A 15862-nucleotide genomic window follows, 5' to 3' on the forward strand; every position below is an offset into this window, starting at 1 on the left:
ATATTTGAGCTGACAGCCTTTTAGGCATCTCCAGCTGTCACCAAAATAAATGCTCCACCAGCCTTTCCGCCTGTCCAGAATTCCTTAGGCAATAGGGGATACATTTTTCTGGTTTGCATCCACCTGTGGTGACACAGATCACAACATAGCTGCAATAAAGCTGAAGCATTCCCTGGCAAGAAGAACTCACTGGCTTGTCTTTTTCTCATTCAGGCTAATTCAGTTTTCATGAGATTTGACTCTGACACTGTGGTTGTGTAGCATGAAGCTACAAATCCTGCCGGCTTCACAAATAGATGCTGCAGGTTGCAGGAGGAGTTGTCAGTCAAGGTTGGTGACTGGTGTTTCATAAAACATTCACATCCTGGAGAGAACTGTAGGTTGTTTTACTAGCTTTGATGTGGAAGTGGGACTGACTAGCATACCACTGACTCATTTCATGGAGAGAGCAGACAGACACAAAAAACAGCTGCTGAGACATCCCTTTAAAATGGTAGTAAACTTTACAGTACTTGCTCCTTAAGCTAGGAAATCAATGAATTGTAATAATTTGGCTTCTGATCACTGTGAAATTCCTTTGATGACTTGAATGGCTAAAGGTTTTTTTGGAGAGGCTCTTGAGACAAAAAGGCAATTGTAGCAGCTTTACTTAAGTCATCCTGTCCCTTTCCAAACTATTTTAGTCTTTCTGTTTTCTGTTACAGTCACCTCAGTCTTCTCAGTACGTTTCCTCAGGCAGCAGTCCAGCAAATAAGAATCCACAACAAAGCCTTTAGTGATTTCATCATTCTTAATTCTTCTGAAAAGAGGATCGGATATTTAATTCTTTTTATCTGTTAAATGGCTGAGACAGTTCACTTTGTTCTCTCATCCTTCTTGTGTCTAGATAATCAGTACTACTGTCAAGAAGGTATGGCAGGAAGGTCAACGGCAGAGGCAGAGCCATCAATTATTTCAGCACATCACAGTGAACAACAGTGCCCATCAAACAGTAACATACATCCTTCATTAGTCTTAGGCCTGGGAGGAGGATGGAGGAGTAGAGACTTCCCTCATGATTTAGAATAAAGACTGGAACTACATGATCTTCATGCTGGAGTGCAACAATGCTATCTGGTTATCTCTTCTTTGAGATCAGATGAATGAGGGTGTACAATGGGAGGATATACTGGAATTGGGATTTTTTCCCCCCTTCTCTTATTCAAGGGAATTACAGTGTGGCTGATTGCCTCACAGCTACATGAGTCTGCAGAGGAAGAAGGATGTTGGGTTAGGTGCATCCCTACACTGAGGTCAGCAGTTTAAGGTTGGGGGTGAAACTACTTCAGTGCTGATAGAGGACATGTTGAAGGATTCCCCTGAATGCATCTCTGGATTAAGCTGTATTCTTGGTGGAGTTTGTGTATTGGAGGGCAGCAGTGTACAGCTCCTAAAAAGCTGTAAGAATCAGTTTCTGGAAAAATGATCAAGAGGGGGCATGCCATGTCCAGGCAGTGGGCCATAATGTTGCTGCTGAGCCATCCCTCTGTATGATACTGCTTCTGGTTTCTATTGGGGTAGAGTTAATTTTCTTCCAAGTAGCTGGTGCAGTGCTGTGTTTTGTCTTTAGCTTGAGAACAATGCTGATAACACACCCATGTTTTAGCTGTTGCTGAGTAGCACTTACCCTGATCAAGGACTTTTCAGTCTCTTATGCTCTGCCAGTGAGGAGGGGCACAAGAATCCAGGAGGGAGCAGAGACAGGACACCTGACCCAAACTAGCCAAAGGGGTATTCCATACCACAGCACATCATGCCCAGTATATAAATGGGGGGGAGTTACCTGGGAGGGAGCAATTGTTGCTCGGGTCAGGCTAGCTATTGGTCAATGGGTGGTATTATACATCACTTTGGTGTTTATTTTTCCTTTCCCCTTTGAATTTTATATTCTGTCCCCTTGTTATTTCCCTTATCATCATTATTATTACTAGTATTATATTGTACTTTATTTATTAAATTGTTCCTATCTCAACCTGTGGGGTTTACATCCTTTTAGTTCTCCTCCCCATCCTGCCCTGGGAGGGGGAACGGGAAGTGTGAATGAGTGGCTACATGGTACTTTTGTTGCTGGCTGGGTTTAAACCATGGCACCTTCCCTCACTTGCTCTGGCCTGATATCCTTCTATGAAATAAAAAAAAACCCCAACATTGTGAGCTCTCTTCTGCTGTTAAACAAAGGAAAGAAAAGTCAAGCAGCTAGCATGTTTGTATGCTTCTGACCTTGCCTTTGACATGAGTGGTGGACACAGGATCGCCTGAAGTATATACTTGCTCCATCCCAGAACTGGCTCTGGTGGCCTTGAGCAAAAGATTTCTCAGTCCAGCTATTGCATTTCCCACTGCATTGTAACTCAGCTGCTATTGGTGGGCAGCAAGTAGCTGCAGTGAGCCCAGGGCAGGAGTCTTGCTGCAAAGCCACTGGGGGACAGTAAGATGTGTGTTCACCCTCCCACTCAGGAACAAGAAAACAAGTAAAATGAATGAATTTGTCATTACACCAATTTTAGGTACTCCAATAGTCAGTTGTGGGTAATAGCAATATGATGTAACACTGTTATTGCCTTAAAATAATATTCCAAAATGTTTATCATCTAATATGAAAACAAATATAGCACCATCCTGAAATATCATTCATACAGGCTTTCATAATTGAATTTTAGTAAGTGGTTAGCATTTTTTAAATGAGATATTTTGAAACAATGGAGAATATTTTAATCACTCACTTTCACTGTAAAAATATATCTTAATCAACAATTTAATGAATGCTTAGACCAGTTATCAAGCTTGTGTAGAAAGGCAAGCTGAAAGCTTTGTGAAAGTTGTAACTGTATCAATATTTATCCCATTAAAGACTAAAATCAATATCTAAGTTACAGCACAGGTCACAAGTAGTCAAAACGCAGCCATTAAAGAAAGATAAATATGTTCTGTTGTCTTTGGGCTGTGTGATAAAGTCAAATGTGGACACAAGCTGACAAGCATTTCCAGATAGAGCAGCTGGTATGGCAACAGCTACTTAATTACCTGAAATACATACATTCAGACAGGTTTCCTCAAATAATCTCACTTGCTCAATACTTTTGCCTGTTCCATGGAAGAGATCCTCAGTGTGTGAGCTGCAGCCTGTTAAATTCCAAATATTAGCTCAGGAGATCACCCTTCCAGAACTGAAAGCATTTGATGACATGACAGCTGCAGGAGCTGTTAGTTTTTGCTCTTGTTAGCAGGATTGTAACCAAGTTAGAATGCTCATGGGATGGCAGTGAATGGGTGGAATACCAAGTAGTTAAAAAAATAGTTGGACTCAGGGGGTTTGTGGGTTTACAAAAAATTATAAATGCAGCACTGCAGGGGTCTCTTCTGAGACCTGCCCAGCTGAACACTGTCAAAGATGCAAGATGGTGCATTCTTACCAGGTTTGAAGAGGACATCAAACTGGGTTGCCCAGTTGGTTTGTCCAAGCTGGACAGCCATGCAAAGAGACGGGAGTTGGGACAACAGCAGTCTGCAGCAGAGCTGTCCAACAGTTTCCTGGGTTCTTTTTATTCCAGATTATTCCCAATCAGACAACATATCTTGAAGAATAAATTTTTTAGGGACTAGCTTTAGGAAAATACATCTCTCCATAAAGTAATCTGCTTATGTCTTTGCTTGCTGATATAATAGCCGTGGCAATGGCTGGCCAAGATTGGAAGTAAATGTTGTGGACTCAAACTTCTAAACAGTAATATCATAAAAAAATGACCTGAAAGTCCAGGACTTCGTAGCAAAGTACCTTCCAGCTAATACCCAACACAAAATGTGCTACTGATTCAGTAGCTGCAGTGAAATCTCTGGTGTCTTCAGATTGTTGTTTTCAGAGTTCTCCAGTACTTTGTGATTTTATGTGGAAGAAAACTGGAACTTCTTCTGAAGAAAACTGTCTTTGTTCCTGGTTGTCTAACAGAGGTTGCAACCTCCTATTTACATGGAAAAACTGGACCCTGTCTTTGGAACTCTTTCTGTGATGAAGAAAGGACATTTTCTCATTATACTGAGTTCTTAATATTGGAAGTTCTGATGCATACTTTGAAGGCTGTCATCCTCAAATACATTTCTTTATTAAAATGGGGACCTCAATGATCTGGCTTTCCTCTACCAAAGTTAATCAACTTCTTTATTGCTGTCCCAATTTTAGAAGAACATAGGGTCTTATGTGGCCATGGTAAATTAAAGACAAAAAAATTACCTCAAATCTTCTTTTAATTCAATACACATAGTTATCTTTTTTTCAGAGAATGAAATTTTCATGTCAAAGTTTAATAGTCTTTTTTTTCACTTTGAATACAAGTAACTGTTACAATACCTTTTAATCAGCTGGGTAGTTGTCTCCAAAAGATAGCCATCAGGTTATAACTAAAGGATAGTGCTGTGGCAGATGATTCTGAACCTTTTTTGGTTTCTAAATTATGTATGATGGTAGTATGTAGAGTTATTTCTGACCAAGAATTAAACTTGGTATTTTTTGCTTTGCAGACCTAACATAGAAAAACGCGCATTATCCTCTTTTAGAATGCTATTAAATATCAGAAGCTAGCATAAGGAAGTTGGAAAGTTTCCCTGTCCTACTCATTTTAGAGAGCTTTGAACCACCACCTTCTAAATTTTAGGAAAAGGCTGGACATGAAGGGATCAGACAGTATTCCTAATACTTGTGTAGCCAGAATACTTTGTGTAACCAGAAATAAGAGCATCAGAATGTCAGAAGAGCACAAAATAGAAGTAGCCTGACTGTTGCCCAATAGTCAGGAGAATCTCATGGAATGAGAAAGCAAGACCAGTACCAGGTCAGTATGTCAAGCATTCGTATTCTACATCAGTTCATTTGTGGCTGAAATCTTACACCAGCTCAAAGCATAACACTTTAATTTTCCTGGCTTCTTGAGACCTGCATGCCTGGTTGGCCTGTATGTGATCTTCCAGAATGTGCTTTTTCACAGTCTACTAATACTTAGCGGCTTAGGTTGTCTTGTGTTGTGGGTCTTTTATGTCTCAGGAGGATGAGAATCTGGGTAATTCACATACAGGATTTAGAGGTCTAACAATCAATTGCAGAGAAGATGAATCTTCTACATCAACTGACATAAATATTTGTAAGAGGAGGAGGCAAGGTGGATTCTGAGTAAGTAACGGCAATATGTGATACTGAGAGTACCTATGACATTCATTTGAAGTTGGAAAACCTGACGTTAGACCATAATTCCATGCCTCTCTGGAATGATAGCTAGAGGCTGGATATCCCAGAGCATCTCAGAGAATCTTCCCCTGAAGCTGGAGTAATGTGTCCTAACACAAATGAATCACTGGGGGGGGGGGGTGGGGGGTCCTGCATGGACCAGAAATGTGTAGATACCTCTTAAGTGTTTTTATTATCTGCAAATGTTTCAAAGACTGTAAGACATCTCATATTAACTGCATCCTGCTTCTAGTAGCAGGTAAGTCTTTAGGCTTCATTGACTATATTGACCTGTTCTCCAGTGAGTATACTGGGAACTTAGACATTAGCTCACATGGTGATGACTAAATCTAGCTAAATCTGGTCCTTAATTTATGAGAATTTTATTGCCTTCTAGAGACTTTTAAATTCTCTGTGCAATCAATGGCAAGATGTTAGTACTTGGAGAATGGCTGGGTCTTGCTGTGCTTCAGAGGTGCCTCCCTTTTTCTTTATGTAACGGGAAACACCTGGACAGCTATGATAGGTCGAGTTAAATTACCCTGCAGAGTTCTGTGCTTGAAATATTGGCAGGCAGTGTTTTCATTAGAATTCTGGATATAATTAGATATAATAGATTCTACCTGTCTGTCTTTAGAAACCACAGTGAATTCTTGCTGGATTTAAGAATCTAATTACTAAAAATAGAGCTCTAATCTCTTTTTCTAATACACGGTTCTTGAGAAGAGCAGGAAATAAAGTGTTTAGGTCCAAGGGGACACCGAATAAGAAGTTGAACATACATACTCATCAATTCCAGTTTCTTTTTTACACTGTGAGGTCCTTCAGACATCGCCTTTTGCAATTTCCTGAGTCAACAGCCTATGGACAGAATGCAATAAATCATTGAACTGGTTATGGGAAAAAATAATAGCTCGTTGCTGTCCTTAAAATAGGATTCTGGGAACCAGATTTTAAAAAAGTATTTCAATTCCTACAGATTTGATCCGCAAAAGGACATAGATTATTTTTTTGATGATCAGCATTGCATCACGTAGGTTTAGGTGCCTCTTTCCTAAGCTTGACTATATGTTGAATGAGGTACATTATCCACTTATACAATGCACACAGACAAGTAGATATCTCATTGTATAATATTATAAGGTATATATATTGTTATAATGTATAATCTCCAGCTGGACTTCCGAATAGCTGCCCAAGCTAATCAACAAAATCTATTTCTTACAACCTACATCTGTTGAAGTACAGGTGTTTAAATCTTAGTCACAGTGATGAACAGTCATGAGCAGCAGCTTTCAAGCCCTTCCCTAGCCAAGATGCCTGTTAACGTAAAACTTATTTAAAGCAGAGAGTCAGGAAGTGAGTGGACCTCACTCTGAACACAGAGCTAGAGGCAGGAGGGTTACAAAAGAATGGAAAAAAAATTGCTCACAATTCAGCAGACTTTCAGGCTGTGGGAAACAACCACTATTATATCCAAAAGGATTCATATAGCTCTTACTTTCTAACTGTAAACCCCAGCAGCACTGGCTAGATAACTAGGTTGTAGATAACTATCTATCTTGCTGCAGCAGTGCTACTTAAGAAACAGAAGCAGGAAATTATGATTAATTAAAAGAAGCTGCCTGGTGCCCATCTCTTCCTCAGTGAGATGGTATTGTAGTTCCCATTAGAGCATTAGATAAAAAATTTAAAATTAAAGTATTTTTGAGTTTTCTTTGTTTTTCTTTTCTTTTTTTTTCTTTTTTTTTTTTCCTACTAAGTAAAAAGGAATTTTAGAAGCTTCCTGTTGGAGTTTCTCCTTTTTCTGCAGTGATCATACAGAATAATGAGTTCAGGATTTACTGAGAATTATTTAAGAACTTAGTTAGTTAAGGAGAGAAGGATGGTAGAAATCAGGGAAGGACTTCCACGTGAGTATGAGTACTAAGTGAGCGTAGGTTTGTAATCCTGAAAAAGAGTTAACTGTGGGGCCTATAACTGTATAGTCAAGAGAGGAAGTTGAAATGGTAATAGTTATTAACTGTTCCTCATACAAAATAGTGAGGTATTAAACTAGTTCAGAACAAAAAGAGGAGCAGTAATGTAGTGCAGCTATTTTGAGTATTTCATTGCCACATGATGGTCCAATGCAGCCTAAAAGAAAATTTTGTCAAAATCAGATAAATGGCTCTTTCTTTACCTTACAATTTTAAATAAGAAACAGAACATAGCAGTGGAAACTAGGGTTAGTAGTCATGCCTATCTTATCAGAAACTGAATTTTTCTTAGAGAGGTCTTTTTTGCTTTCCTTGCAAAGAAAGGTTTTTCTAGAAAGTAAGTAGAAAATGTTACAGCATTGCACTTATTGAGACCTGGCTCAAAATGAATCACAGCTCCCCAAACACATATTCAACTGGGTAGCTCTCTTTTTACTGCCCTCAGCATATGAGAACAAGCTTGATTGTACAAGAGATCCATAGAGCACTTTCTGAGAGAGGGAAATAAGGTTGCTCATACAAACTGCTGCTTGTGGCTTACCCAGAGATACAGCACAGCTTTGAGCTAATGCCTGAGGAACTGAAGATCTAGTACCAATACACAATGTCTCCATCTGCTGATTGCTAACACAGAGTTTTCCATATCCTTTTGCATAATCTAATGGAAAGTACACTGCTGATGCTGTGACAGATGGATGCCTGCTTCCAAGTGGGAAGCAGACCATTTGTTAAATCTGGTAACTAAGTACAGCATTGCCTAGCAACTATGGGAAATGGAGGCAAATCAAAGCATCAGAAAACATTTCACCTGGTGCAACTTGGCACATGGAGGTTTTTTGTTTGGTTTGTTTTTTGTTTGTTTTGAAAAGAAAATACCCCAGTTTAATCCCATGTTAAAACAGTATTAGGCGATTATGTATTACTATCACAGAAGCAAATAATGTTCTCACTGTTCTCACAGGAGTGTCAGGACAGCATTTCCCAGAGAAAAGCACTGATTTACTGATTATGAAGAAATTCAGACCCAGTAATGAATGAGATGGAAATACCCTTATCTGTTTGTGTTTTTTATTATAACTTTGCTTTAAATCTTCATCATAAGGAGTCATTAGCATTACATATATGCCAGCATTAAGCACATGACACTCCAAATCAGCAAGGCAGCACTGCTATTCTACCTCTCATCCTTTGTAGCAGCACTTAGTCTCTCTTTCCTTCTTTCTTTTTATATTGCAGAATAAGAGCTGAAGTTCAATAATGACTAATTCATAGTTTCCCTCCACAGAAAATTCTGGGTTAAAATAACATTGCCTTGGCAAGGGCAGATAACTTTGTTAGTGCTTTAATGCCTGCAGCACAAAACCCTTGCTGCCTTGGATGCAGCCTTGCATGTGCCTTGCATGCAGCCTTGGATGTGAAATCATGTGTCCTGAACTGCTGTATAAGTGATCTATGGCTGCTCAGCTAGATTTCCTGTATGTACTGCTTCCCTATACTGAAAAATCCAGGCCACTTTTTGTTTAGCATTGACTTGCCAGAAAAAAACTTTTGCAGAAAAAAATGTAAGAAGAACACAGAGGAACTGCATATGAATTTATACAACTGCCAACATGTATTTAAACTGTTGAGAAAATGAGGCCCTTCCAAAAAAAGTATTTGTTTTTTTTTTCTATACACATCTAGGGAATTTGTATTTTAAGTCTGTTGTTTTAAGTTGGATCAAGGTAAACTCTAGGTTGAGCCAAACTCCCCCGATATACCTTAGCACCAGCTGCAGCAGCACTGATTAGCTGAGCCCTAAGACACCTGAATCACCCTCAAACACCTGAATCATTCTGTAATTACACCTGGAGGACATATAAAGTAGCATAGGGCATGTCAAATGGCACCAGCCAGCCCTGGATGGCAAATGTAGGGTCCCTTGTCATGTCTGCATCTAGTATAATGTAGGGAGTTCTGACTCAATTTTTATTTGCATATAATGTAATGCTAAACATCTCCTCAGTACTCTACCAACATTTAAAGCCAGTGGACACAATTTTGTACTCTCCTGCTGGACCCAGTCTGGCTTGCATCGTTTCAGAGACATTGAGCAGCACTCTAAGTACACGGTAGCCTTTGGCTTGTGGAAATCAAGCTCTGCTTTAATATGAAGCAGTAAAATCAGTAGGCAAAACCAGTGGGTTTCAGTGTGTTTTTAATATTTCTAAATATGAAATACATAAAAAAAAATCTAGAACTTTCTGGGCAGGGCAGTACAAGCTCTAAATAAAGAAACACTGAACACTGCTGCTCGTACACTGAAAGCACATCTGTGACTGCTGTGTGGCACATAAACCCCAAGGCTACTGCTAAACCTGAATCAACTGGGTTATTAATAACAGCACTGGGCCAGCAATGTCTTGAGTATAGACTGATCTATCATGCTTCCTGGGTAAGTTTGCAGCCTAAGCTAACCTTTCTGCAGTTCTAACTAGACCACCACTGAACAGGAGTTTGGTGATATAAAGCTTATGCAAATAATCTCTGCAGTATGGTTATTGAAATACAAAGATGCTATGGATCTATATTATGTTTAGATCAATCAAGGAGGTTTCTAAGGCTTACATCTGGATCCGGGGGCCTAAACTTCCTTAGTCTCAAGAATTAGAAATTTTGTAAAACATGTTCTGCTTGACAGATGCATACCATATTGAATGAAATCTTCTAAAAATGTGCAGTTTCTGTTGTAACATTATCTAAAGTCCCTTCTAGATTAGAACTTGATGTAAAACAAGAGAGAGGTTTTTGGTCCACTATCTGATTTCGGAGGTGTGACGTTAGCAGGTTGCATAGCCAGTCTCCTGCACAAGACATAAGTGCTAGTTCTGATTGATTGATGTATTGCCATATAAAGTACTACATCATCTAACTTCTAGGCACTTAAACTAGTTGACAGACTTGATACCAAGTTGTTAGATAGATATTTTGTATTTCTGTAAAGATTTAGATACTTCTAGCATTAGAGAAATCTTCACTCTGCACGAGACGCTCACTCAAAGCAGGCAAAGTCAGACTCCTTTTTGTGGCTTTACCTTATTATGACCTGGATAAAGGGTTTACAGAGAGAAACACTTTCCTGAAAGTTGGTCTGAAGGTTGATCCTAAGTACTTTCTCTCAACAGATGCTCTCCTTGTACCAGTGTTCTGGGTTAAGTTCTCACTGACTAGTCTCTATTCTAGTCTTTTTTGTTCCTAAGCAGATTGGCAATCATGTTTTCTTCCTTTCTAAGAGCTTCCCAGCTAGTAGGCTGCAGCATACTCAATTCTGTACAGCAGAAACCGAAACAGTTTTGAAAACTTTCTGTTAGAAATATGGCATCTGAAGATTTGAAATGACATCTCATCCCTGCCCCCCCACACCTATGGTGTAGATGAGGGAATGTTTTGAAGATCGGCATCTTGTACTAAGCATGGAAAGGAGGATTTACTCTTTCTATTCCTAATTGTTTAACAGTCTTTTCAACATAAATCATGCTCTGCTCTTGATTTATAATATGAAACACATTTTTTTTATCTAAAATAATTTAGAATTTTTTATCTTTACAGACTTTTTTGTTATACAGAAACAAGGCCAAGCAGAAGATGTAATGATTCTAAGCCAGTATTTTCTTTGGGTGCTGTGCTTTAGAACTTATTTTCCGTTATTTGTCTTTCTCCAACAAGATAAAAATTCTTATAAAACAACAATTGTAACACTATTCTGACAAGTCCAATTTATATGGTACATTGTCACAAAAGAATATGTAAGAAAATAAGGGATGGCTATATAAACCTACTCATATGCTTTTGAAACTCCTTGCAGGACTAGAACAACATACTATTAAAACTCTAAATATGTATTCAATATGTGTGTTTTTAAATAAAACTTCATAAATATGCAAATTTAAGATAAACAAATACAGAATAAAATACACTAGGAAACTGATATGTAGACAAAGGTTTATTTACACCATACAACATTTTAAATATTTTATACACAGCTGCAGCAGAGAAAGCTACTCTGAGCTTTCCAGAGAAAACTGCAATAATAAAGATGTGAAATATATTATTCATATAAAAGTGAGATTATTACTTTATTGCATTTAAAGCAATGAAGAATGTAGCTCAACAGACATTCATTTAATGACAAAACCTTTGCTTTTATATTATAAAGTAAAAAGTGTAGTAATGGCCAAACAGACTGTTATAAACTTTAAAAACTGCATAAATATATACATTGTGCTTCATGGTGAAGTTTTTTGAAAACTAAACCAAATGAAGCTGTTACAACATGAATCGTTGCTTGAGGTTTATCTATAAAGATTACCTTACAAATCCATTCCACGGGTACTTACAACACACGATGGTAAGAATTGTACACCTGGTTCTCCACTAGCTGCACTAGTGGGAATATACTGTACGAAAAAAACCACTGACATTTGGCACAGGAAGAGCCTGACATAAAGTAGTCACAATGTTCAGACAGGAGTGTCAGGCTTCCCAAAGTCTCGTTATTGTCAGTGCAATGAATTATTTTTGTTTTGTTCAGTTTGTTTTTGTTAAACTTCTGTTTGAAAGTCACCTTCTTGCACATCTAAAGGCAAGTTCAGACACTTCTCCCATTCTGCTGGTCTGAGTTCTAAAGCGTCTTTTGCCTCTGTGTCTAATACATTTATCGTTGTATAGTGTTGGTAGTCACCTGTGGTTTTGAAACTCTCCCATGGAGCCTTGCTTGGTGCTGAGTTCTCCTGAAGACCAAAGAAAGAAGAATTAAAACCAAGGATGAACTAAGGTGTTTTTCACTTATACGGCTGATTGTTAACGTGGTCTCATGAGACACAGAAGGCAGAAAGGGGAAAAGGATTTGCAGGGATCCAGGCTGGCAAGCGTTCAGCACCCTTGTGACTGTCTCTGTGAACAATCAACACTTTGGCAGGCTCCTCACCTGAGCTGCCAGCTAAGCCCTTTCTTTCACAAGAGCCAATGTATGTGAGGAATGGCAGAGTGATCCAGTACCAATAGCCATCTCTTTAATAGCAGTTGTCTAGAAAAGTGGGAGAAGAGAAGGGAAAGGTAATTGAGAAGAGCTTGCAGCCTGAAATATAGAGTGGTTTGAAACAGAGATTGCCAGCTGCATTTTAAATTGGGGCAGGTGCGTGACAGAGCTACTGAAAACTAGTCCTTGAAAATGCTGGGAGAGTCACCTTGCTTCACAGGCTGATGAGCTTATGCATATTAGGATTAACAGGCTGAAAGCTGTTTATTTTCAACTGAATGATAATTTTTTTTGAATGCTAAGTTTTATAAAGTAAAAGATACCATGGACTAAGAGTAATTTAATTAGTGATTTCTGCTGTAAAATGTTGGGTGGGACTTAGTTGCCAAAAGCTATAATTTTTACTCCATCTTAGATGCCTTTGAATTTTCTGCTGGATCTTGATCTTTCCTGAGAGGTGCAGATCTCCTGTGCCATCACTGCCTGTATCATAACGTAGATTAAGACACTTGAGGCCATCTAAAATAGCCTAAGATGCCTATATTTAGGTACCTGGATCACTCTCTGATTCTTACAGATAGACCATTCCTCTAGACAGCTTTTATTAGCAGACCTTTCAAGAACAGAGCGCTGATGTGAGACAGAGTAAACACAACTCTTCCACTGAGATTCCCTTTGAGATTTTGAATTAATTCAAGCTTAACATGGATGGCAAATCTCAAATAGGGAGGCAAATACAGACTTTAGATGTCAGTAGGGGGCGTGAGTGAGAACTGGGTGGAAAATAACACATATGACAGCTAAAGGTTCATCAAAGAATGAGGGCCAAATTTCTGCTGGATTAAGATGATGTAAATGATGTTTTTCCATTGGCCTCACATCTGCTTAATACCTCTTCTTCATGTCTGAGAGCAGCTCTTCTGAAAAAGTTATAGAATACAATGATTCTAGCTCAGTTCCATTCAATATACAATTTTCACATTATAAAATTATATATGAATTTATTACTAATGATAATATTACAGCTAACAAATACGTCACACTAAATCAGCAGTTTTAATTAGGCAGAATCAACTATTTCCTTGCTCTCATTATCAAATGTAGTCCGGGTGTTATGTATGTGTGTATGAGTGTGTGTGTATAAATTTGAGTTATGATGATAGCAGAGTCAACTCAGGATGAATTTAATTTTTGCTTTTCCCATGGCAAATATTTGTAAACCTATTATGGAAAAGATGCAGCTTTACAGAGACCCTGTGTGCTTTCTGGACCCTCTCATGCACAGGTAAATCTAGCTGGACTTGTTTATAGTAGCTAATTTAATATCTGCTTGTCTGGCTACAGGAAAAGCCCTATTGGCCAAATTACATTAGTGAGCTGCTTTCTCTATGCAAAGTCCTGTAGACTTGGTAGGCACATATAGATTTGAAATGTGTTCCCTACAGTTCAATTACTTGTCTTCTATAATGATGTCAGTCAGTTAGTTGTGGTCTAGTTGTAAAACTTAATGAGTGTTGTCATAGGTTAAATTACTGAAAATATCCTTTGTTCTACTTTCTGCTATATAAAGGTAGCACAGAGCGAGGTCTTCTTGGGAAATACACTGGACTCTTGTCAAGGATACATCATATTTTAAATATCTAAGAAGGAAAACTTACCATACTGCCTGATTTTGGTACATCCCGAAATCTGTCCAGTGTCTGAAATTTCTGATTTAACTCTTGAAACAATTCCATGTGCCTCTTTCTTGTATGCATGACCTTCTGCAAAATGAAACATAATTGCTCATATTTATAATCGAATCTGGGCTTTTTTAGGGAAAGCATTAGTTTCCCCAGCATAATAAAGTAAATTGAATTTGGCAGGACCATCTTTTCCCAGTAGACTCAAACAATGGAAGTGAATTGCACCAAGCCTTCTCTCTTCTCTGTTTAATGTTCTTCCCGTACACAAGAGGCTGATTTTACCCCACATTTATTGGGTTGTTGAACCTAAGGGATGCTGGGTTTGTGCTAGCCTAGATGTATTTTGAAAGTGATGGCAGTTTCTCAGAGGGGTATTTATCTTGCACATTAGAAGTATTTTCTAGAATTTCTATTTCAGCATGGATGCTTATTTTTTTATTTCTATAGGAATACAACAGAAGTTAGTAATGGTTCCTATGGGAATAATTTTTATGAGAGCACTGAATTAGGACATCCTGGTCCAAAATGAAAAAAACCCCAAAATGTTATGTCTTTTTATGACATCTTCTGTCATTCAGATCATCCTAAAATGCAGTTGGAATGGCAGAGTTTTTCAATTTTACTTGATTTCTTTTTCATGGTCTGGCCAATTGGAAACCACCCTCCCTCCAGTCCATACATACAGCACTTTTCCACAGAAACTAATTATATGGCACGCATATGCAGAGGTGGGGACTCCAGGCAGTGCCCACAGTTGGAGGAGCCCTCAGCCATGTATCTGTCTTGGCAGCTATATAGAGTGAAGCCAGTTTTCAAGCCTACGACTCTCAAGAATATTATGTAAGTTGTTTCCAGACAAGTTCATGCTCAGCTATGCATTCAGACCAGCCTCTGGAGCAAAACTGAAAGCTGCTTACTGTTCAAGCAATCTCATGGTTCTGGGGTCTGGGTGGACAGGGGACAGGAAGGACTGAAGATGTGTCACCTCAGTCCAACAGCAGATGGGCTTAACTTGGCATTTCTTAAGCTTTTATAACTGCTTAAACTTGAGTTACATCCAGGGCAGTAGCCAATAATGTTGATAGAAAAGATGCAGGACACTGGTCTCTATGTATGTCTACTAATTGTCAAGCCTGATTTTTTCCCAGGCATTGTACATGACAAACCCTGCAAACTCATGCAGTGCCTGAGTGTGACCCTTCCCAGCAAGTAACGCTTCTGCCAAGTCTGGGTTGCTACCATTTAATATGGAATGGCAGTAGCAGACCCTCAAATAATGCTTTACCAATACCAATTTTAAATTTTATCTTTTATCTATTTGCATTCTGAAATGTGGCTGCTCTCTTGGCCATGCATTTCTACAGCTATGCTGTAATAGCCATATAATCCTTAATATAGCTACACCGTAACTTCAGAACTTGTTTCACTTCTGAGAACAGGAAATTGGCAACATTATTCACAAAAGAGACATGAGATACGGCAGCAATTAAAGACCTATTAACTTAACAAGAGTTGTGGGGTGAATAACGGAAACAATTTTGCAGGATTTGGTGAGGAACTCTTTGCAAAATGTAATTTAACTAAAGATAGCTGATCTAAATTTATGAGGGGAGCTTCACTTGTGACTTCCTAGGGATTCTTTTAAGCTATTGCTGCTATGGTAGACTTGGATATGTAGCAAATTTCATATACATAGAATTGAAAAAAGAAAGGTTCTGCCTCGGAGATTATTATTGGCTGAAATAAGGAGATATGCTCATGGGGATAAAATGGATTTGGTAGGTTAAAATACTGGTTCTAAAAGCAGGAAATAGCCTATGACAGTGAAACAAGTGTCTCCAGTTGGAAACTTTTTAATAGAAAGCATAGAGAATGCTGCTTTCTGATATTTTTCTGAATCGTGTACCCAAGAATTCATTAAATAGCA

At 38.5% G+C, this 15862-nt stretch overlaps 1 protein-coding gene across 9 annotated transcripts in view; it reads right to left on the reverse strand.

Moving 5' to 3' along the window:
- Positions 1-11202: 11202 nt before the first annotated feature.
- Positions 11203-15862, reverse strand: part of ADGRB3 (adhesion G protein-coupled receptor B3) — a 472618-nt gene continuing 467958 nt past the window's right edge. For all 9 annotated transcript variants that reach the window (XM_061358588.1, XM_061358586.1, XM_061358587.1 and 6 more), the window contains 2 exons: positions 13909-14013; positions 11203-12002 (listed from right to left, as the gene is read on the reverse strand). In XM_061358588.1, coding sequence (XP_061214572.1) covers positions 11814-12002; positions 13909-14013 — 294 coding nt within the window. In that variant the 3' untranslated portion in view covers positions 11203-11813. The remainder of the gene's footprint in view (positions 12003-13908; positions 14014-15862) is intronic.

Source organism: Neopsephotus bourkii, unplaced genomic scaffold (genome assembly GCF_033783945.1).
Source record: "Neopsephotus bourkii isolate Nb327-2 ecotype Australia unplaced genomic scaffold, CSIRO-AGI_Nbou_v1 NB_947, whole genome shotgun sequence".
Lineage (NCBI taxonomy): Eukaryota > Metazoa > Chordata > Aves > Psittaciformes > Psittacidae > Neopsephotus > Neopsephotus bourkii.